Raw genomic sequence first — 24,245 nt, 5'->3', positions numbered from 1 at the left:
ATAGATAGATCTACTAAGAAACTCACGTAACATCAGCAGAGCTAGGGGAGGAGGGGAGAAAAATAAAAAATAAAAAAGTGTCTGGAATGTTTCGGGTGTTTGTGCGTCCGCCTACCGACGAAAGAGAAAATGTGTCGTGAACTTTGGAAATTCTTTTCAATTTCGTTTTTGGTGGAAAAGTTTTTCCCTTTTTATGCGCATCTTCCGCCTTTTTTCTTTTCTATTTTTTCACTCCCGTTTTTATGGCTGGTGAAGAGAGAAAAGGGAAATGCATCACGTACACATAATTGGACCAATTGCTACACTTTTATAGTTTCCGAATTCGTATACGTGACCCGCTGTCGATTTCGAAGCTTTTTTTTTCGGCAAAGGCTTTCTCTCTCTCACGCAGCTCGACACAATGTCGTGAGTCGTCCTTTTTGTCACTCTATATCCCATTTTCACTTTTGTTTCATTTTTTCCCAATCAGCGCCAGCGCGCGCCATTTTCAAAAATAAATTTCCACCGTGACGCCAACAGCACACGGGAAATTTCCAACGACAAATTTACGATCCACGCACGGCACAACTACTACACTATAGGCAGACAATGTTGAAGGCGTCGTAAATTGGCCATCTCCTTGATTGGGGCGTCTATATGTATCTATTCAGCCATTGTTGCCTGATTATCATCACCCATTGATTTCGTTTAATAATAAAAGACACAAAATCAAGCAGCCGCGGTTGACACATCTGACTCACCCAAAACATTTTTGTTCTTTGCGAGTGAAAGTTTCTTTTTTAATTCTTTCGTGTGTCGATTCAGAAGCAGAAAGAGAAAAAAAGAAATGACCATCTGCTTTTGATGATACAAGGTCTCCTTTTCCATCATCATCATTCCGAGATGGAACTGTGTTTGAGACCCCAAAAGAGAGAAAAGGCGGAGTGTAGTAGCTTCAAAAAGAGAGATGCGCCCCTCCCACCACCTCCTCTCCTGGCCAGCTCGCCAGCCCTATCGGTACCCTGGCTAGTACACATGTACCGCTAGCTGAAATAGAGAGAAGCGCTCCAGTGGCACTGGACCAAGACGAGAGGCAAACGTTTGCCAGCCCGAGCCAGCGAGCGACCGGCCGCCGCCGCAGTTGCTCCCCAACCGCCAGCGTCGTGTGACGTCGCTTTTATTTTGTGCAGGGTCCGATAGAGTCGTCGGGGTTGTTATTGTGTGACTGTGTCGTCTGTCTCTGTGTGCGTTGTTTCCCCCCTCTCTCTCTAACGGATTTTAGATATTTGAAAAAACACTCACACCAAGTCGTGCGTGAATTTTCGGTCGGGATTCACGACAATTGCCCGACATCAAAAGAGTGAAAGTCTCCCATCATCAAAAAAATTCACGTAATAACGTTTTTTTATATACTATTTGCACAACACAATTTTGTTAGGCTTTTTCTCTGCATGATGGCGAAAATATTTCGACGGTTTGATTCCATTCCAATTATTTCTCTTGAGCGACAAAATGGGCTAGTGGCTGGGGGGTTTATTATTTTAAGTGGAGATCATCCGAGAGTTCAAGAGCTCCCCACTTGAGATCAAAAGAAAAAGAAAACCAAAAAAAGTCTATAACAAAAGTTAATTGGGGTTAAAAGAAAAACTAAAAAACCTTAACCCGATACGGATCGATTTGGAGAAACAAATATGTATTTGGGGTGGATTATTGTGTCATAATAACTGAATGAGACTTGGAAAATAAACATCAGAACCCACAATGTGTGGCCTGATTTTTGTTGACGTGCAGCTTGGCAATCGAAGATAGGGAATGGTCACACGTTTGGGTCGTTAACAATGCGGGTCATGCTGGTGTCTTTTTCGTGACTACCGTTATGACTCCCGCGTGAACCTGGCAGCAGCAGCACACACACCCCGACCGAAATAATAAAAACTTGTCTGTCGACTTAAATCGAAGCGGACAGCTTCAAGTGTCACCATTGAAACCAGTTTGCGCCTCGTCTCACCCAATATTATATATGTGCACACATAACACAGAGAGCGGTTTCAATATTCGAACGGTATTATTCAGTTTTTGTTGTTGGAACTCCGTTAAATTCCCGAATAAAAATGTTTGCGATTCAAAAAAGAAAAAGAGACGAGCATATCAGTGTGGATGTGCTCTTATTTTAAGTGGCAGCTGGGGCTCTCCAAACATGATTAGGTAACATTCAACAGACACAACTCTGTACTGCTGCTGCCAGATGATTATATACACAAAAGCGGGGGCCGCGCTGTGTAGTACACACAAGTTAAGTATAAGTAAGTTACAAACAACAGGAGCTGGCCTGCAAGGGAATATACATAGTGTACACTTTGGCGGGTTTTTATTGACATTTAGCCTGGGTCCTAAAAGCAATTAAGTTGCGTAATTCTTGTTTGCCTCGTGCGGCCTTTCACAATTCCGACGTTTTCTAAAAAAATAATAATAATAATTTTTTTTTTTTTCTTTCTTTCTGTTTAGCCGCTGGCTAGACACTGCAACTTTGTTTGTTATGATTGTCTCTCTCTTGGGCAGATGTACATCCGCACCCCTTGTGTGTGTGTCCACATTGCCCCCTTTCCCTTTTTCGGTCGGGTGTGGGAGGTGGGCGGAGGTGGGTACAATATTTATAGCAGACTGTGGGCCATCGTTATTAGATAGATTATCGCAATGTGAACTTTTTCCAGGCCAACCCTCCCGCTAGGTAGGGACTGTATCAGAGTTAGGGTGGGTGGGTGGGCTGGAACCTTTTTAGACTTAGCATTTCCGGCCGGATGGCGGCCAAGGGGATACACGGTTCCGTGGAGCGCGTGCTGAAAGCTTTACATTATGGAACGAGAAATAATATCTATCTATCATATGATTTTTCTTTTAAAAAAGCGCTGTAAAGGGGAATATCTAAATGATTCCGGCCTTGAGGCTATTTAAATCACTGGCGGGAATTTTCGAAAATCTAAACTTGCTCCGCGCACGCAATATCGTTTGGGGGAAATAAAGTTGCGGAACTGTACGTTTGCCCAGTCACGAAATGGATCGATCGTATATATAGTATTAAAGGGAGGGAACGATATTCTTTTGTTTTTTGTGTTCTGTTCTGCCCAAGGCGATAGTTTCGGAGGGGCATGGCCGTGTCGAGGCTATTTAACGGCTATAACAATTAGATGGCCGTAAATTGTATTTTAACAGGATGAACGGGGCGAGCAGGAAATGTGTCGATGAAGAACTTGAACCTTTTTATTTTATTTTATTTTTTCCAAAGTTTCTCCCTCTCGTCTGTCGTTGGGGGGAGAAGAAGAAATAAGGAAATGGGGTTGTGTCCAAATTAGCGCCGGCACGTTCTCTTTAAAAAATAAAACTTCTCTCTTTTCTCTATTCATTAAAGCATCGCTGTACATTACGTAGTACGAGTCGACTTCTTCTTTATTCTCATTTCCACCCCGTTGATGATGCGAGAGGCCCCGATTCATTGAATGTTCGCTCGAGTGCCGCTTGGCGTCCTCCTTTTTTTGTCTATCTGACGTGAAAGGACCAATCGAATCACATCCGCCGTAATTCTACAGGACATTTTTTTCTTTTTCTTTTCTGAAATGAATTTATGACGGAATTTCTATGACGCAAGCGATCAAACAGATGTTGGACATAGTCAAACGATCAAGGGTGGTGCCACTCTGGCGCGCGGGTGTTGATGAAGAGTTATGATGATTTCTTTTTTTTCTCTTTTTTCAAATCTCCCGCCGAGAAAAGGAACGCGTGATTAACCAACAGATACAACATGTACATATATAACATCGACGAGTCTTTCGTTTTTTTTTTCTCCGTGTTATTCAAAGCCACCCACTCTTGTGTATAAGCTGTGAGACTGCTGCCCCCCTGCTACTAAAAACAATCAGCAGCAGCAGCCATGGCCAGGCTCTTGTACCAGCCTAGCGTATACAGTAGTATAGGCAAATGATTCAGAACATCTGCCTCCGGAAAACAACTTTTAGAAGCCTCTGCTGATGTTGTTTCGCTCGTTAAGTCCCTTCTTCCTTGGCGTTGACTAACTAAACAGCAGCAGCAGCAGCAGCTGGTGACCTCCTTTCCGCCTCTATTTTCACGAGCAATCTGATACGAATCCACACCGAAAATAAACCAATCGGAAAAATAGATTGGCCATTTTTTTTTGTAACGAAATTATTAAGAAATTGGTTGGAATGGAATCAAACAGTCGCCCACCTAATTTTTTTTTAAATAGAAAATTCATAATAAACTGCCGCTATGTTACATCTATTCTTCTTCTTGTGTATGTATAACAGATGCTCGCAGCTTTTCACAAAAAAGATTCGAGCGCACGCGCCATAGCGGCGGCGGCGGCATTTTAATTTCTAAATTTAAAAACTCACAAAAATCGAGGCTAACGAAAAACTGTGGAACCGTGACCGTGTAGAAAGTTTGTTTTTTATTTTTTTTTGAAATTTCTGAGTGAATATTTTGAGCCGATTCTCACTGTGACAAATGGCGGCCGTGCGGTTGGATAGTCCCACCGGCTCTGTCGCTTTCCGTCGACAACAACAACAACAACAAGCAGCTCCTAAAATGTACAACAACGGTGGATGGTCCACTTTGGGGCGATCGACTGGTCGCCAACTCCAACAACAGCAACAACCAGTGACAACAACAACGACAACAACAGCAAACAGTAAAACAATGACGTTGAGAAGACAGCGGAGCCGGAGCCGGAGTGCGGCGTTGCATTGCCTTTCGGTTCCTGAATTATCTTCGGATGAAGAAGAATCGGTGGAAGGAGTTGAAGAAGAAGAAATAGAAGATGATTGCTACTGCTATGCGGATTGGCATCAGCAGGAATCTTATCAGCCGGCTTTGGTGGTCTACGGATTGAATCATCATCAATGGAATAGCGGCGGCGGCGGAGGCGGCCGGAGCAGCACGCCCATCAAAACGGCCACACTACGCTCCGCCCTACGCTCATCCATCAACCACTACGGTGACTAATCACATCTAAGATTCACATTCCATGTTGATTTTTTATTCGTTTGTCTTTTTTAACAACCAACCCCGCGGAGAACATGAACTCTCCGAGCTCATTTTCATCCGGTTGTTGCTGTTGTTCTTACCTTTTTATATTTCCGTCTGATTTAAGCTGGAAGCCATGCTAATGCGAAGCCAACGCGCACATAGTTGTTGTTGCGTAATCCCTTCTTGGATTTAAAATAATAAAATTTCAAAAAAATCTGGACAGCTTTTTTGAGATTTTATAGAAAACGTGATATTTTGTAGAAAAGCTCAAATGGCCCAGCCTTGGCATATCAAATGGCATTCACGTTATGTTCTAATAATAATAACACGGCGCACACACGGGCGCTGGGGGGAGACGTTTATTTTCGAATTATTGGAAATTTGGCATTGAGGTTTTTCTTACTTTTTTAACGCGTCCTTTAATGCGTTCGCACGACTTGACTTGTGCCCAACCAGTGACAAATTGCCGGCCCAGCCCGGCCAGTCTGCGGTGTAAAATTTGTTTTTTATTATTGAAAAAAAAAAAATTATTTTATTTGATATTTCATTACTCTTTGGTTAAATACCGTTTGTTCTTATTCGGTCGATTCGCTATAACGCCATTTCAATGCAGGGTCCTGTATATTATGGTAAAGTCTTTTCCTTTTTTCTTTATTTCCCGCAACTGCGTTCAACCGAGTCAAAAGAGCGTGTCCGTTTCCTTACGATTCACGGCCGGGTGCTTCTCGGTGGGTACTAGGCCATGAGAGACTTTACTACAATCATTTTTTGGCGCAGCGAGAGAGAGAGAGGCGCTTCTCTTTATCAACAACTTCTTCTTCTTTAGTCGGTGTTAAGTGTTTGTTAAGAACGGACGACTTGAGCAGCTCGGAGAAAAAATTTGAATATCTCTGGGACCCAAAATTTTTCTCTTTAATAAAAAGGTAAAAAGTAAAAAGAAAAAGAAAAATTCCAACTTGTGCCAAGAAAATGTCGGGCCAGCGGTGAAATCTTCTTCTTTCTTTTGAAAAAAAAAAATAAAAATAAGAAAAGTTCTATTTCGAGTTTGTTGTGGGGTGATGCGCTCTCTGGTGTAAAGTGTCGGCTCTTTTTTCTTATTTTACTTTTTTTTTACTTTCAAGACTCTCTCTCTCTCAACTGAATGTATAAATATATATATTTAGTTGTTATGTACACGTTCAACATGTTCTTTACAGCTGCCAACACATACAGCGACTCCCGGTGAAACGTAGAGAAAACCATTTAAATTTGATTACATTCATCTCGTGAAAAACATGATATTTTTTACTTGCCTCCCACAAAAGATTGCTATTATATTCCCCCCTTTTTTTCGAATATAATACCAATTTCATGGCCGAATAGTAGCTGATCCTTTTCGTCTCCCCCGCAGCACACAACATCTAAATAAAAGGCCATATACTTCTTGTATAGTTTTCTTCCATCTATATCGCCCAGCTGGGTGTCTACTGTCTACTATAGGGTGAGGGTGAAGGGGGGAGGAGGTTCTAAGGGGAGCATCACCTTATACATATATCTCTCTCTATGTGTGCTACCATTTCTTTTTATGGCTGTACGAGTATAAAGTGACTCATGTTTCTCCATTTATCCCAATGGGTTGTGTGGGTCTGTCTGTGTGCTGAATTGAAGTAGCAGCATACAACAAAGGTCTTTGGATGATTGGACTGTCGGTTAGGGGATTTATCGTCCTGTTGGGGATCGTATTCCAAAAGATAATTTCTTTAACTTTAAATGTGTTTTTTTTTTAGACGCAATTGGTACAAACACAGACCGAGATTGATGATCTTTTCACCTATACCTGTGAAATTCGTACGTAAATAAAAAGGGGAGGGTTATATTCTATAAAAGTTGAAACGTCACTGACTAATGGCATTTCATTCCATTCAAAAGTCACTTTTGTGCTATCAAAGGAGGAAATGGCTTGTGTGTATACACACAGCCAAATAGACAAGTTATTTATTAGGTTCTGTGTGAAAAAGAAGAAGGTGATAAATTGAATTGATCCGTGTTACATGCAAAGTTAAGGTTTATTTTCTGGGGAGGACCCTTTTCTTGATTTTAAGTCTGAGCATATTTACGAGGATGATTATAATAAATACAAGTACAGCAGGAAGGACTAGGACTGTAATCCTCTTTCCCCCCTGGGGGCTAAGGGAAGTGTCGGCCCATACCGTTATTTGTTACACATCCAATTTTATTTATTACACTGGTGTAGTAGTAGTAGTCTTCTACCCCGTCAAGAAAATGGGTCCAACCGTTGCACACACACCCAACACTCGAAAGAATTTTCCTTTTCAACCTGGAAATCATTGGGGACATACATCCATATCCGGTCTCTCTCTATTTTTTCTTTCTTTTGATTTTCGCGCTCTTAATTTCTTTTTTCAAAAAATAATTCCGAGTTGTGTGTGTGCGGTTACTCGCGTGGAAGAATCACGCATTTGCGGTTGTGATTTTTGTGTGTTGAAACGGAAGTCGCTGTATAGCGAAAGTGCTGCCATCCTCCATCACCACACCACACCCTACTTGTATTGTTGTTGTTGTTGTCTCCCCTCTGACGAGTTTGAATAATTTGACAACCGCAAACGAGTCCTTGGGCTCGTCTATACGCATATCCGTATATGCGTGCGGCTCATGTTTCACGCTTTATAATGATGAACTTCTTCTTTTTCTTTTTTTCCTTTATGTGTGTGTGTGTGTGGCTTTCTTTATCTACCGTGTCTATGACGTTTCAATCGTTCACAGGTAAAAAAACTTCCTTTTTTTCTATGAGGAAGATTTTGATTTAAAAAAAAAAGAACCTTATTTGGCGGGAATGACCTCAATCTACGCGATTTCCTAGTTAGTTAGTCAAAAAAAAATTAGTTACGCTGTTTGGTTGTGTGTGTGTCGTTGTTACTGGTCAAACGGAGTGAAACCAGAAGGAAAAAGGTGAAAAGGGCAGTTCGATTAACGGTAATTTCGTCTGGCCGTCAACGCCATCTAGCGGCTATCGAACCAACTACTTCATATCTTTCTTCTTATCAACCAATCTCAAGTGTCCAGTTTGTGTGTGTCTCCAGTCGCATTTTTGAGCGGGAAAAACCGGTTGACCCGAAAATAGCCTACAGGCACAACACACACACACACACACACTAAGTGTGTATAGAGACGCCGCCATTGCCCGTCCTTGCTTGTCGTGTGTATTTTCAAAAGAAAAGTAAAAAAACGTGGGGAGATGATGGTTAAAAGCTTTTCATTTTCAAAAGAAAAAGAAGAGGGGAATATAGTGGAGTGTCGACCGGTTCCACTCCTTCAACAAACATATCCACAGCCAAAAAGATTTTGGGGGGTTTTGTTGAAGGGGCGTGTGTGTGTGCGTAGGTTAACTAGGAAAAATAAACTTTTTTCCCATATCTTGATAATCATTTTCTAACGTAGTAGGCAAGAGATCGTCCATGAAGGCAGACCTCCTTTTCTATTCATCCCCAACTATATTTTTCCTGGGTAACAACTGCTCACAACAACTTTACGCGATTGTTGTTGTTGAAAAAGGGGGTCGTGTTGATTTAGTACAACAACAGTTTTTCTGAGGTTTTTCTCAGAAAGAAAATATATCCTCCAGAGGGAGGAAAGAAAACTATACCACACACACACCAATTTTTCTGACCACTGGGGTGTGCACTGCAGCAGCAGAAGACAGAAGTTGTCGAGTTGTTGGACTGTGCAGTCGACGGCGGCCATCAGTCTGTGTCATGTTCTACCAGTGGTCAGGTGTCGTCTTGTTCGTCTCTTGTTTTTCGTTTGACTATTCGAGAAGACCAAAGTTTTGTTGATTCGTCGTTTCCATGGATACCTTATCCCAGTGAGTTTGACAACAAAATTAAAGATGGCGGAGGCTGTTGGTGGCAGTCAATACGCCAAATCGCGTTTGTCGCGCATGAGAAACGTTCGTGCTAATGCGGCTGGAATGTTGAGACGTGCTCCCAGTTTTCTACCGGAATCTTGTAATGGCGCTGGTGGTGTTGGTAGTTGTGCTGCGAGTGCTGGTGGTGGTTTAAGTCGTGCCGGTAGCACGAAATTGCAACGGAGCAATTCGTCGTCGTCGACGTTTTATGTTCAATTGCCCAAACATTCTTCTGGACGGCCACTTTTCGTTTCCAGACACCGTCAGATGGAACCGGAATCTGAGTCGGAAACATCCGGATGCGAGTCAGGTACTAGCAGACGACACCGTCAAACTGGTTTTTCTTTTAAACTTAACTTGATTGGATTTGACGGGGTGTGTGTGTGTGTTGAGGTGGGTGCTGCTAATCAGTTTCTCTCCCCACATACAAATTTTTATTTTTGAATTGAAAAATAGGAGGGGAGAGCCAAACTACTTTTTCTTTTTCTCTGTTTGTGTTATCTTTTATTTATTTTCAATAGGGAAAACTAATCTCTTTCACCCTCTCTCTCTCTTGTTCACCCACCTGTCAGCTGTTTCTGGTTTGGATAACACTTAAAAACCAACCCCAACATCTTCTACCTGCATCTCTCCCCCCTTTTTCTATAATGAGCCAAGTGTGGGCATGAAAAAAGAATTGACCCCTTCGTAAAATGTAGGAAAATAAGAAACCAAATCGTAGAGAGGACAGTGACATAAAAATGGTGTGGCCCTGATTTTTAACGTAGACTTTACGGTCATTGCATTCAACTAGACTAGCCAATAGTAGCCCAAATAACCGTAACGTTACGGCCCTGTGGGGGGAAGATGATTTCGTGGTTTTAATTCTTTTTTCCTCGACTCGGCTCAACAGATTTCCGACCGAAAAATAAAATAAAAGAGGAGTCTCTTTCCATTATGTTTAAAGGCTCTACTTTTCTTCCCTATCTGGTTAACCTCAGTGGAATGTTTTATTTTTTCTCTTTTGAAATGTAATCATCCGAATCCCCCTCCATTTTATTCCGGCGTGATTTTCCATCGGTTCTTTTTTTTCAATTCCCGTTCTACGGTATTGACTTGGTAAATAAGGATGTTGAACCATTCAGGATGTTGTTGTTGTAGGATCCGCGCAATATTATTAAAATGTACCGCCGCAACAACTACAACAACAACATCCCCAGGTGGTGACACACACGAACTTCTCATTGTTTTTTTCTAAGCCGGGCGTCGGCCCCCAAGCGGGCGTTACTGAGGCACGACTAGAGTTGTTGTTGTTGTTGTAGCATTTATCCATTATTATTGCACAAGACACAAGAATATAAAGAAAGAAAGAGAGAGACCCATTGGTATAGTAGACGTGAATCGACTCTAGTCATGTGAGAAGGAAAAGAAAGAAGCCCAAGAAATCGCCTGCAGGTGAGTCAGCCCAACCCATGTAACATTGTGGGCTGTTGTTGTGTGGGTGCCTGGGCGCTCCTTTCGATATCAGGCAGAAACAGTTGGCATCGATGTTAGGCCCGTAACAGTCGCTACTTTTTGATCCGTCCGCGCTCCGGTTGTCGTTTTTATTTTGGTGTTTGATGCGCTCAAACGAATCCCGCCGAAACGTGAAAACTCATCCATCATATCTCACCGTCTACCGCGAAAATTATCTCCCCCACACTCTCTTTCCATTCGAATGGAATTGGTGTTTTTGGTGATGTTGTTGTTTCGTGACTGGACACCATGCGATCCCACTGGACACTGCGCAGTAAGTGGCGAACGTGGAATTTTTCTCTGATTTAACCTTCGAATTTTATTTTTTGAATGGCACTTTCAATTCTTCAACTGCCACCTAACATACTGGTAGGAAAAACTGGTTTTGTTTCAATCGACCATTTTTTTGATTCGCTACAACAGTTTCTGATTGAAGGACAAGGATGGACAGCCCCCACATTCAAATCCTTATAACCAAACGGTTTTTCTTTTTATTATCCCAAAAAAAGAGTCACACACAAATCGGGTCCGATTTGTTTCGGGAATGCGCGACGGTTAGAGAGAGAGAGAGACTGGAGACCCCGTAGGGTCCCGTGTAACTGTAGATGGTCGTCGATGTTGTTTTTTTTTTTTTTCTTCTCCCCCGTATGACTATCGTGTCCGATAACAATTTCTTCGTGTTTTATTCTTTTTTTTTTCTTTAACAAGATTTTATAAAGATATTTTTATACGATTAGGGAGGGGGATGACTCGTTTATATTTAGACTCTTATAACAATAGGTCCATCATTTTTTTGTTGGTTGGTTGTTTGGTGGTTCCAGCCTCCCGCTGTGGTTAGTTTATAGCTAGGTCTTTTCATATATTTTACGAGTATGTTCTTCCCTGTTTGATTCAAATTTGATCCACTTTCATTCCCGGTATTATTTCAAAATTCCATCCACAACAGATTATCCCGCAAAGTATCCCCTAGTACTATATATACAAGTAGATAGCTCAACCTACTTTCTCCCAAACTCTTTTGGAATCTAACCGAAACAAAAATATATGTTTGGTTGTCTTTTTTTTTCTTCTTTCCATCTTTCGAAACAAGACAAAAAGAAAAACGTGGTAGATTTATGCATACACACACATTTATATGCATCCAGCAGCTGGGCTTGGAGAACAGAATGATGGAGCTCAAGAAAAATGGCTATTAAAACGAGAGAAAAAAAAAAGATGCTCTCGACAACAACAACAACCGTTGGGTTGTGTTGTTGTGGGCCTCCTTCTTCTTTTTCTATCCCCAGCTTCTTTGCGATAAATTACTTAGAGGCTATGTCTTCGGGAGAGTCTGTCGACCCCGGAGCTGCGTCGTTATATCCCTCCTCTTCTTCATCTTTTTGTTTAACTATCTTTGGTTCTTTTCTTCTTTACTTTTTTTTTTAGTATTACCCAGAAAAATAAACGCGCCGAGTAGCGGGTAGAGAGAGAAAAAGGGTTTCCCGAAAAGATTGAACCCGAGCGGTTCTTCTTCTTATTATTATTATTCTTTTGCCTTCATTAACTTTGGATGATGACTATGCGAATGAAATCAACTGGCGATGATCCCACCACACCACACCAATTTTCTTGTTTTTCTATTGTCTATAACATTTTTTGATTCAATAATGACCCGGTCATTATGTTTTATATCTTTACCTGTCTCATTCCGATGCGTTTGATGATGAGTTATAATTAAGCTGCCGCCCTTTTTCGTTGAAAAATTCAACAACACGAAACTTTTTCGTGTTTTTGGCACTGCACAATGGCGAAAAGTTGTGTGTTAAAGTCTTTAAATAATAGAGGAAAACGGCGAGGCCGATTTTGGGGAAGTAAAATTCCATCGGTTCTATTCTTATCGGATCTCCCCTTGACGATATCAGGGGTCCATTGTGTTTGCGCCTCTTTCCACACGACTGGCCGCACACATTTTTTGCAGCTGCGGATATCGTACAATTTTGTACGCGTGTGACCGATAAGAGAGAAAACAGTTTGCCAGGATCAAACTTGATAAGAAATTTGACTGTTGGTGGTGTGGTTTGTTTTTTCAGGTGGGGATAAGGATTTATATTGGCCGTCAATTTGATTATTGGCGGCTGTTAACGTTCGTTTGAATAGGGGGACCCCTTTTTCTCTAAAAATCTGTTTTTACGACCATTATTATAATAATATTTACGATTTTTCTTTTCACAGATACATCGTACGAGAAGGCTTGCGGGGAACGTCGCGGGAGCGCTCCAGTGACGCCCGTCTTGCCTGCGGCCAACCCGGCCAACAACGTGACCAACAACGGATTCGCCCCACGAAACAGCATGGATTCTTCGTCGACCCCATCGCGTTTCGCTGTACGTATTTAATTTTTTTGTGTGTGTCCTTAAAAAATATTTATCCCGATAATCGACCTCTTCCTCCTCAGTAGCTCTCGTTCATTATTTAAAACAAACGCACCACACGTTTAGGCCAAACTGAAATTGTTTGGGCAATAAAAAAAAATGGGTTCTCTCCCGCTGGGAAAAATTTGTCGGAGTTATTGCACGGGACATTTACGCACGTACGGGTATGTACGTAAATAGTTATAAAAAGAAGAAGAAAGAAACAGGTTTTCCCGGTGAATTTTTTTTTAAGCGTGCCATTTCCTTCTTTCCGATCGCATCCCACACGCGCCAGAAAAGAACGTCATCGACCATATCCCGTTTTGCGCAAGAGATTTCTATTCTGTTGTTCTGTGGGGACGGGGGGTTTGACGCTCGGTTGGCCTGTAGATTTCGGTTAGTCGTGCCTTAGCCACCGGGATTTTAACAAGAGTGTGTAGTTTGTTTGTCTAAAAGATTTTGAGTTTTGTTTTATCTCGATACGTTGTGATATAATATCTCACGACGACACAACAATTTCAAGTGTAGTAGCGCCGCGTTCATTTTACTAAGAGTGTCACGATTGGAATTGCATCTGTATAGCGTAGGTGTAGGTGTGGTGGTGGGCATCTAGAAGAAGATGACGAAGAAATGTTGTTGGCTTCAGGCCACCATGGAGGAGCCGATGAGACGGGCGGTTAGTACCGCTTTCTTGCCGCTCATCATCTCCGATTCGCTGGAGAACTTGAAATCCATGGTTTCTAAATTTACTTTTTGCCCAAAAATGTTATTTGATCAGCTGTTGATGTTGTGTCTGACGTTTTGTTGTTTTGTGTTTTTCTACTTAGAATTTCTTTTCCAAACGATCGTTCAAGTCCAATCCGCTGAAACGGACCAAGAGCGTCACCAAGCTGGAACGAAAACGGGCCGTTCTCGACGTCAATCCGTAAGTCAACTCCTTTTTTCATTATATTTAAACAATCAAATCCAGCGGGACAACAACAACCGAGAGTTTTGCAACGGTGTACGACTCTCGGTTTATTTAGAAAAAAAAAAACGAGTTGAGGGGTAAAATCAACACAACTGCGGGGAATTTCGTGATTGATTAAAAAACGGAAGAGGAAGGAAGTTGCGTTTGGAATTCCTCTTCCGGTGAAAACGATCGAGATCGATGATGTGGAGTGGCGGGTCGAACCCGCAAAAGTTGTGCATCCGTCAACATTCGCCGGCGCTCGGTTCCCGTTATTTTTTTTCTTGATGTGTTTGTGCTGTCCGTTTATCTATTTCACTCAGTGAATCAATAAACTTTTTCGCCATCCAGCCAACCAGCCAGCCACAACCACACACACACGTATATAAGTGTCGCCCAGTTGGTGGAGATAAGACGAACTTTTTTATCGTTCACGGCGACTGGATTTGCATTCGGAGCCCACCAACCACCGGGGTTTCCGCAATTGAACGTTGTCTATGATATCTTTATCTGTAAGAAATTGCCCAACAGCTGCATGCGCAGTAGCTGCACAGATCGATTCTTGGCGCATCTCTCCCCTAGCTCTTCTTTTTTATCAATTAGCCTATCTAGCGTTAATTTCGAGACGAAAGGAACTTTCTTCTTCTTCTTCTGCGGGTTTGACGTCTGCTGGCTAATTAAAAGAAAACAAAACTCTTTTGAAGAGTTGGGAACCAGACTGGGCTTTTGGGTTGGGGGGGAATAGATTGGAATAGGAAAAAAAAGGCACAAAGAAAATAACGATAGCGAATCATTTTCCAAGATTTTTCAAATGCGATACGATATAGAGCAACACAGAATAAGGCATATGCATGTTTCTAAAGCTAGATCTCATTTTTAGTCTCAATGGGTACGGGAGAGAGGGGGGCGGGTCCCGCCCGGTGGCAAACCTTTTCAGTCGATGTCGGTCACTCAGACTGAGCGGAGTGTTTTCGTGTAAATTGGCTCTCCCCCACCATCCACATCCATAGCTTTTATTACGTCACTGTACCGTTTGTGTGTGTTAGTCGCAGGCTGCTAATTCAGGTGATGTCATCCCAAAAAATGGACTAGTTTTTGGAAACTGTATTTTTTTTTCTTATTTGTATGGGAATTTCCGTACTATTGAAAAGAGATGATGACTCGCGTGCGGTGATTGCGAGCAAGTGCGACTGTGTCGGGAATATTCCCAACGTGAGTGTTTGTCACTGGCGCGTGACGCATCTTGTGGGAAATTTGTCAGGTGCCGCATTTAGTCGTCGCAACACCTGCTGTTGTTGGGCCACTGTGTGTGTGTGTGGTGTGTGTATAAAAAGGGACGCCAAGTGGCCATTAGGATCCCAGGGACGAGTTGCGATCAACAGAAAAATATATAACTAGGGGTGTTGCGTGAAAAAAATGACGGCACTGGGTCGACTCTACCGACGCCTACGCTCGCGGCTACGAATGTCGGAGCCTCTATTCCGCTGGCCGTGCGTCCAACAGAGAAGGTAGTATAGTTTATAGTCCAGGAAATGTGTCTAGATACAACACATCCTTTTGTCTTTGTCTTGACCGGTCGATCCATCATGGAACAAACATCGCAGCCTTTTTTCTTATTTTTCTTATTTATAGAAATGAAAGATAAAAAGTGGGATGATGACTCCATGTCTTTCTCTTTCCCTCCCACCCAACAACAACTCAAACTCTTGTGTGTGCCAATCACAAAGCGTTTGATGCCAAGAAACAAAAAGTTTTCTCGCCCCGGCCATTTCAGATTAACGCCGAAAACAATTCCCGAAGAAGAAGAAGAAGATGGGAAACGTCATCAGTTTGTTGTTGTGTGATGCTCTAGATGGTGGAATGTTTCCCCCGGGAGTTGTTTCAGTTGATTCAATCACACCCAAGAGAAGAGTGAGTGAGATTGCGCGATTCCTTCCGTCCCTTCCGCCCAGCCAATCATTTCTTCCATCCTAGAAAAATGTTCCAGCGCGACACAAACGACCAGCGACACGTGATTTTGACATTGAACGATTCCCTAAAATAAAATAGAAAAAGCCGATCTCATTTAATACAGCGTAATGCAGAGTGCAGTAGGCGAGGTTAGTTCCAGTCGACTCTCGAAATACAATCAGGAGAGAAGCTATACATAGATCCCGTTACGCACCTGACTATTTCCGCCCCTTAATTCTCTGTTCAAGGGGGGGGGGGGGGGGGCTTTATACAGACAGACTGGGGGGGGAAACTTTGCCCAGTCGGATATTGAGTTGCCATTAGTTTGCGCCGGCCAACTCCGGCTAATGGATCTCCATGATGAAATGGAATGCCAGAGTCCATGAACGAAATTGGCCATTCTAGTTGGCACATTAGTTTAATTGCCTCCTCCCCGTCTGTCTGGCTGGTGTTGTGACACTGGGCGCAACGGATAACTTTGTTCGCTAATGAACGACATGGGGGAATGACGCATTATTGACATTAGAAAACGTCTGTTGTTGTTGTTGTGGTACTCTAATTTGTTTTGTTTTTTGTTGTCTTTTTGTGTTTGCTAAAACAGAGTGGGTTTGTCAAGACTGAGGACGTCACGCTCTCACGAATCGTTGCTGTGCGGGCCCGGCGGTGGATCGTCGCCTCAGAACGCGGTGCAGACGGTGGATCTGTCATCGTCAGAGTCTGGCGATATCGGCGTCAAACAGCTCCACCAGTCGGTTTTAGGCGAGGACCACTGCCTGCAGATTACAAGGCCTTCCGGCAACGTCTACATTGCCTGTTCCAACGCCGAGGAACGTGATCGATGGCGCAATTGGTACTAGACACATGTTACATTTTTCTCTTTTAACTCGCTGGTTGTTGTTTTCACTCTAACCATTTTTGTTGTTTGGTTCTCGATAGTTTGAAGAAGACGATCCAACCTGTCCAGGAACATGTTCGCCGGACTGACAATTCACTCAAGATCTGGATTCTCGAGGCCAAGGGTGTTGCCAACAAGAAATGGTACGATTCGGGATAGTAAAAACAATTTTAATCGATTTTTTTTTTGTTTGTGTTTCTATTTTCGGTCAAGTGAAATGTGAACATTTCTAATGCCATTCATCACTATAACTGACGTACGTCGGGAATCCTAACCTAAATTTGTTTTTCTCTCAAATGAATATTTTAGGTACTTTTGCGAACTGTGTCTGGACAAGAACTTGCACGCCAGGACCGCCGGCAAACAGAAAAACGATTTGTGCTTTTGGGGCCAGCATTTCGAGTTTGACGACCTGCCCGTCGTCCACAACATCAACATCAATCTCTACAGGGAAGCCGACCGTAAGAAGAAAAAGGACAAAACCTTTGTTGGTAAGTTTCACGTGTGTTTTATTCAATTTTACACGAGAAAAAGTTAACCGAAAATTTGTTTGGCCGGCAGGCACCGTCACGATCCCCGTCAACACCATCACGTCACGATTCCTCATTGAGAAATGGTATCCGGTCGTGTCTGAGAAGGGCTCGTCCAAAGATCCTCCCTCGTTGCGGATCAAGTGCAAATACCAGACGGTGGATATCCTTCCGCTGGAAGTTTACGAAGAATTCCTCGAGGTTCGTTTTTTGATATTTCTGATTGATTGATTGATTTCCAGCAATTTTATTTTTTGAATGTCTTGGCTGGCCAAAACAGTATTTGAAGACGGATTACATGACCGTGTGCGACCTGCTGGAACCGGCGATCGGAGTCAAGGCCAAGGAGGACATCGCCACGGCTCTGGTGGCCGTCATGCAACGCGAAGGCTACGCGCAAAAGTTTCTGGCCGATATCGTCATGGCTGACGTGGATCGAATTGGTAAGGATCCAACAAGAGTCATCCATCATTCATCATCATTAGCGTTTGTGTCATCACTTGTGTTGTTAACCTTCCTTCCTGGTTTGTTTGTTTGTTTGTTTTTGCAGACGATGAGCATTTGACTTTCCGCGGCAACTCGCTGGCCACCAAGGCCATGGAAGCCTACATGAAACTGGTGGGCGAGAATTACTTGCAGGACACGCTGGCGGAAGTCATTGGCGGAATCGTCGACCACGCCGCCGATCGAGACTGCGAAGTCGATCCTCTCAAGGTCACCTCGCCGGCCATGCTGGCCAAACAGCAGGCTCATTTGCGTGCCGTTGTCGAGTCGGCCTGGCATTGCATCCTCAAATCCACTCCTTACTTCCCTGCGTAAGTTTTCAGCGTCAGTTTCACGTGGGCGTCCAGGTTTTTATTCATTTTTTTATTTCTTCCAGGGAATTGCAAGAATGTTTCTACACGTATCGCCAACGCTTGGCTGGATTCGGTCGTGAAGAAGTGGCCGATCACCTCATATCCGCTTCCATCTTTCTGCGTTTCCTTTGTCCGGCTATCCTCTCGCCCAGCTTGTTTGGCATCACGCCAGGTATAACCTAACCTATTCATTCATTTTTAATGAGAGAAGAAGAGGGTTTCACAACGTTTACATATTTTGTTTTGGGTTTTTCCAGAATACCCGAGTGATAAAGCGGCCCGCAATCTGACGCTGATTGCCAAGACGCTGCAGACGTTGGCCAATTTCACGCGGTTCCAGGGCAAGGAGAATTTCATGGAGTTTATGAACGATTTCCTGGAGAAGGAAGCGTCGACGATGAAGCAGTACCTGAAGGAGATCTCGAGTCCCTTGTCCAAGGATCAGTGCTACTCCAAGTTTGACGACTACATCGACGTCTGCAAGAATCTCAGCATCTTGCACACGCTCTTCTCGGAGAGTCTCTCCAAAGTGGCGCCGCTCAGCCAGCGCATGGACAGGCTCCAGCGCATTCTCGACGGCATTTCGGCCCATTTGTCGCAACCCGTCACCAGTCTGCCGCCTTATTCACGCCAGACGAGTCTGCCCGTCGTTTCGGCCGGCGTGGTGACAGTCAACGGCCAGCAGCAGCAGCAGCAGAGAAATTGTAACAAGATGGTTGAAGTGGAACGGCCCGGATTTCAGAGCCTCCAGCGCAATGTTTTCCGTTTCAACGACCCGACTGTGACGTCGGTGACGGTGTCCGGCAACGGGAATAATGGCAGCAACAACGCCAATGCTAATAATAGCAATTGCAACGGGCTCCACCTGCAGCAGCAGCAGCAACACTCTGGCGCTGAGGGGAGCACGTCGCCCAAGGCTTCCACTCTGCCGCGCAACGCTCATCTGATGACGCCACCCGTCACCTCGCCGGGCCTCAACGGCAATCTGTCGGCGCCCGGCCGTCGCACTGCCATTGATTTGACGACGAGCGATGATTACGTCATGTTCAGTGCACTCAACCAATCGGCCGACCAGTCTGGCGGTGGTGGGGCTTCCAGTGGTGGCACGCCGCAGCGACAGGCCGGCAGCAACAATCACTACGCCGGCGGTGGTAACAATGGCGGCAGCACGTTCAATGTCAAAAATGGGTCGGCCAAGTACGAACGGGTCCTGGGGTTAGGCTCGGCCAGCAGCAAGCAGGCGGCGGCGGCCAACGCCAACCTGGACGAATTTATCGAGTCGCTTCAGTACGTTGACGAGAGTCCGGACGCCCATTCCGGCGGCGAGGGGGACAACAACACTCAGGGCAGTCAAGTGTCCATCTCGCAGCTCTCGACTGTGGCCAGCTCTGGTTATCAGAGCTTCGCCTACAGTCAGAGTTCCAGTCCGGTTGATCCTACCATCAGCAACGGGGGGCAGGATCCGCCAGCTTCCGGCAACATCAACGGACACCGATCGTCGTCGAGTGGCAGTTTCCGCAAGAGCAACGCCACCAATTCTTCGACTCCCAACAACAACAGCAACAACCTCAACAACGGCAACGAGCACTCGGCCGCCATCGCCTTCACCAATCCCGTCTACAATTTGAGGAACAAGCCGACCACTCCACTACCTCGAGGCTACGCATCCTCTTACGGATACGATAATGTTTTGAACCGGACGCTCAGCTGCGAGGATGTCCAGGTCATAAGCGCCCCGCGGGTCACTCTCATTTCCAACGGCGGCGGATGCGGTGGCAGCAGTCCCAACAACAACAGTCTGAGCAGCGGGACAATGTCCAGGACGCGCATTTCCAGTTCATCGTCGGATTCGACTTCGTGTTTGACGACGCCTCCGCACGAGCGGCGCTTGTTCATATCGACGGCCCCGCGGACCAACCCGCGCTGCATTTACCCATCGCCCGTGCCCGCTCAGGTGTCGCCGGTCGAGAGCAACAACGTCGCGGCCGATTGCCAGTACGTGGCCATGCGCCGCAAAGGCCGAAAGTCGAGCGTGACGAGCATGCAGAACAATTCTAGGAGCCGCATTTACGACTCGTCGTCATCCGACAGCGATTACGACCAGTTGCCGTCCACCAGATTCCGCGACCGCAACGTCAAGAGAGGTTCCAGGATGGCCCTGGACCGTTTCTCCAATCCCAAATCGCTGGACGAGGTAATTTTGATTGAATTTCTTTGATTTAAATTGAAATTTGATTGGATTTTGTTCGGTTTTTTCCCCAGTACGAGAAAGAGATAATGGATTTACGGAACGCGATGGAATCTCTCCAGTCTCGTCTGAGCCGGGCCGAGCAGTTGTACTTGCAGGGAGCCATGCAGGCGGCCCTGGCCGTCAAGGAGCGTGAGCTGGAGGAGAAGCGACGCGATAACGAATCGCGTTCCAGCTTGTCTTCGTCGAGGTACACGCCGTCGCCGATCATGGAGCCGCAGCCGCTGGACGAGGTCAAGGACAACGGCCAGCTCAAGTCGATGATTACGCGCCTCGTTTCGCTCGAGGAGGAACTGCATCGCGAGAAGCGCAAAATGGCAGACAAGCAGAAAGTGATTGAGGCCCAAGTGCAGACGATCCAGGCGCTGGATGCCGCCAACAATCGTCTGCTGTCGGCCCTGGCCCAGCTGCGCAATTACCAGGCGGTCGAGCCGGCCGAGCACGACGAAGTTGAGCGAAACCTCATGTCTTTTGCCCGCAATTCCTTGCCAGAACCGGACTATGGCGGATCGGGCTCACTTTCTTTGGCCAGGCGGATTCTGGCCGACTTGGGTGAAGTCCAGAGCAGTTCTTGTTGATCAAGAACCATAACAGCACTTGTTTTTGTCCTTTAATGGTATTAACAACTATTTATATAGATGTGAAAAAGCAAACAAGAGCAGAATACCCTATATTATTCATCAGGTCGTGAATATTAATGTCAATTTTTTATTTTGTTTTTTTTCTGTGTGTACTGTACCGTTGTCTCGTTTTTGATTGACGTTCTTTTTTTTGGTAACCCCCCCGACTCCAGTCTGAACGAACTTGAAAGTTCCATCTAAAAATTCTGAGACTGGAAAGGTGGTGTGGCAGAGTGTATAAGACGTAATCGCGTGTTGAGATGGACCGTGGCTCTAATAACCCCCATCACGTTTGTTGCATATGGAACGCGATCGTTTCAGTTTACCAAAGACGGTGAATGCCCTAGTTCAAACATTATTTTCTATCTCGATCCTTTTGTTTTTCCTTCTCTCATTCACAAAACACGTTTTCGTCTATATCCCCCCCTTGTACACACGCAGTAGAGCCAGTCTGATGATTTTGTGTGTATGTATGTATGGCCACAATCTCTTTATAATCTCTCCCAATGCAACTCCTTGATCACTCGCCATGTATCAAAAATTCACAGTATCGACAGTTTATGATTCTTCTTTCGTCACTTTCACCATCTTGTGTTTTTGCGCACCCACAATATTTTTCTTCTTTTCTCAATTTGTGTTTATCCAGAAAGAAAACAAAATCGAACCCAATCAGTTATATATACAGAACATTTTCCCCTTCGATCCAATAAAAACATTTAAATCAAGATAAAAAAGAACACAATTTTCAACATATGGCCTGGTCCAGCCAGAATCTTTACATTCACTGTATGTGTGTGACAGTATTTTGTACAAATGTTACGAGATATATATAATAAGAATTACGAAGAAAGAATTTGTTTTGCCCTCCCAAATCATTTTCCCCGTCTATACTTCCAGTTTTGTGTTTGTATCTCGCAATCCGGATATCATAGTTTCTTTCACACTCGGTATATACTGTAGCATTTAATCGTTTGATGGATAAAATCCCTGTGTTGTATAATCTTATGACTACGATATTGAAATCTAAATAAATACTGCGTTCAAAATAACGAAAAAATTTGGGGGCTAGGGGTATCTATTGCTATCTTATCTTTTATCCTGTCTCCTGGTTTGTGATTCTTCCTACTCCATTAAAAATCGACAAAAAGGATAAAGAATCAATAAAGGTAAGATGGTGTGCTCAAGTGGCATGATTTGTTTGATCATAGACATTATATTGACTTGCCAGGTCGATCTCTGATCTGGTACGGCTTTTCTTGATTCAAGATTCTAATACATTTTGTTTATCAAAATTTAGTCGTTTTAAGCTGAACATCTTATATTCAAAGTTCACAGTCGGACTTTTTTGCCGCTTTGGCTGATTGACCTGATTCATGGGCATGGAGAGAATCATCATTACTAACCTCTCCATACCCTACCCCTGGCTGATTGGCTATTTGCAATTGCATGCAGACGTCACTAGGTGGCTAAATATTTCAGTGTGTTTCGGGATTGAACTATTCAGCCTTAGTGTGTTTGTAGGGATGTAGGAGGGGGGGGGGGGTCATCAAAGTTCTGAGAGAGACCGTGAGCGTGAGACGACTTAATACTTATTCAGAACGTGAGAAGTTGTAACATAGGTAAATCATTTCATCTGATGAGTCAATAATCAACGTTAAGCTAGCTTCGAAAATTACCAATGATTCATAGGTAAACTCGAGTGATTTCGTCTGTAATAACTTGTCGGTGATGTGTTCTATTCCGTGTAGCTATATTTTGGATAACCATGTTGGATAACCTTAATGTTTTTCATCAACTCACAGTCTAGTAAACGTGAAAGTCATGCAACCTACCGTCAACTATTTTGTTCAAACTCATTGTATTCTACTGAATGTGTCATCGAAATGATACGGGTAAAAACCATCACTAGCTTTATTTCATGCTAAAACATATATTCTTCTCATGTTTTATTAGGATTAATCTTAATTATCAGCTGTTTCTATTGAACTTGCTAGATCACCGACCCCAGCATGGAACAATCTCTCATTCCATCTTATAGAGAATCTTGGATAACTGATTCGTGGTTTCATGTGTATAAAAGTTCACTTGTCATGTTACTGAACTTTATTAATTGCAGTCTAATATGAATTTTTGTTTTATTTACAGGTTTCTAAATTGGCACGACTGACCATATGAGAAGTTATGTCCTTCCAAGATAAGAAGATTCCTTGTTTGCTAACCCGTTATTGGCTGCTACCCTTGAATCTCCATATTTGTCAACAACAAAAAAAGAGGTTAAATATTGTGATCATGCTATCATCATTGTAAGTTGTGTTTACATTGAATTTAGAGAAGTTGTCATACTAATAGCAATTTTAACGATTGTTTGGTTTATTATTTAGATGTTGCCTATAAGACCAAATGTGGGGCATCTGGTTATCCCTCCGAAATAAGGCAATGACCACACGTTCAACGCGGATCATTCGCTTTGTTGTCATCGAACTTGACTCATTCCATCTTCTGGATTGCTTAGGAAAGCTGATTGGTGTTACCTGTGTAACTTCATTGTCATGTCACTGAATTTAAACTTTGTTTACATTTTCTTTCTTGATTTAGCCATTTAGGTAATGACCGAGAAGATGCGGCCTACAACATGAACATAATTTAGGCGGCCATCATCATTCGACTACCTAACCGGCTTCTACTACCCTGCTCTCAACACAGCACGGAGTTTTACCCTTTAGATTTTTGGCTGTTCGCGATGTGTGATGGCGTTTCCTTGGACGAGATGATTTTAGCGAGAAAAATATTGCGCGAGTATATACTTAAAACTGTTTAATTATTCTTTTACTTATGTTTTTTTTTTTTTTTTCATTTACAGTTTCTAACCTTCAGGTTCCTAAATATGAAAAGTAATGTTCGTTCAAGAAAGTCAACGAGGTCCCTTACTCCCTTGTTTTCTAACCCAATGGCTGCTACCCTTGAATCTCCCTATTTAGCTCCCTACACAGTCCCTCTTGATTTGAGGTATGCTTTTTGTCGCTACAATCTTATTGAAAATTGTTGTCATCCAATTAAATGTTCATTCTGCTTACAGGGTAATCCTTCGCTACTGATCATGGACTTCATTGGTGAAACTGAAAACCGACGAGAGAATGATGTAATCCAAGACTGATAAATTGTGTAGTTAGATTAAATTAAAAGTGCATTTCTGGGCTCCCTTCTTTTCTGTGGCCCCGTTTCCCTATATAACCACTAACCAACGCCCGCCGGTGGTCACTCACCCGCTGTGAAACCAGGAGGAGGGGAGGGCTCTGGTCGAACGGGGACTTGGAAGGCGCATGATCTGAGGGTCATGAGTCTAATCCGGAAGCCTAGTATGACTAATCGCTCCCCAGAAAACTTGCCTC

The 24,245-nt window shown here is 43.7% G+C and overlaps 1 protein-coding gene and 1 long non-coding RNA gene across 8 annotated transcripts in view; both read left to right on the top strand.

The window, feature by feature from the left end:
* The window catches only part of LOC124349371 (ras GTPase-activating protein raskol-like), a 50,533-nt gene extending 28,824 nt beyond the window's left edge, over positions 1-21,709 (top strand). For 5 of the 6 annotated variants that reach the window (XM_046799911.1, XM_046799908.1, XM_046799907.1 and 2 more), the window contains 11 exons: positions 12,629-12,780; positions 13,635-13,732; positions 16,308-16,556; positions 16,643-16,744; positions 16,911-17,092; positions 17,163-17,332; positions 17,412-17,574; positions 17,682-17,946; positions 18,012-18,160; positions 18,246-20,182; positions 20,251-21,709. In XM_046799911.1, the coding sequence (XP_046655867.1) occupies positions 12,629-12,780; positions 13,635-13,732; positions 16,308-16,556; positions 16,643-16,744; positions 16,911-17,092; positions 17,163-17,332; positions 17,412-17,574; positions 17,682-17,946; positions 18,012-18,160; positions 18,246-20,182; positions 20,251-20,814 (4,031 nt within the window). In that variant the 3' untranslated portion in view covers positions 20,815-21,709. Of the gene's footprint in view, positions 1-1,121; positions 1,371-4,298; positions 4,988-12,628; positions 12,781-13,634; positions 13,733-16,307; positions 16,557-16,642; positions 16,745-16,910; positions 17,093-17,162; positions 17,333-17,411; positions 17,575-17,681; positions 17,947-18,011; positions 18,161-18,245; positions 20,183-20,250 lie in introns of those variants that run through there. The other variant, XM_046799912.1, reaches the window with a different exon arrangement.
* A 719-nt stretch (positions 21,710-22,428) lies between these two features.
* On the top strand, positions 22,429-24,116 carry LOC124350350. 2 transcript variants are annotated; one of them, XR_006920823.1, is made up of 6 exons: positions 22,429-22,545; positions 22,605-22,748; positions 22,810-23,159; positions 23,238-23,391; positions 23,452-23,747; positions 23,933-24,116. It is a non-coding gene; the product is annotated as an uncharacterized LOC124350350 (long non-coding RNA). The 2 variants fall into 2 exon arrangements; XR_006920822.1 differs by having other exon boundaries at positions 22,430-22,748.
* Positions 24,117-24,245: the final 129 nt, after the last annotated feature.

The sequence above is a fragment of the Daphnia pulicaria genome, chromosome 7 (assembly GCF_021234035.1).
Source record: "Daphnia pulicaria isolate SC F1-1A chromosome 7, SC_F0-13Bv2, whole genome shotgun sequence".
Taxonomy (NCBI): Eukaryota; Metazoa; Arthropoda; class Branchiopoda; order Diplostraca; family Daphniidae; genus Daphnia; species Daphnia pulicaria.
Note: the sequence above shows the minus strand (reverse complement) of the source record. Positions and strands in the feature narration are given on the sequence as shown.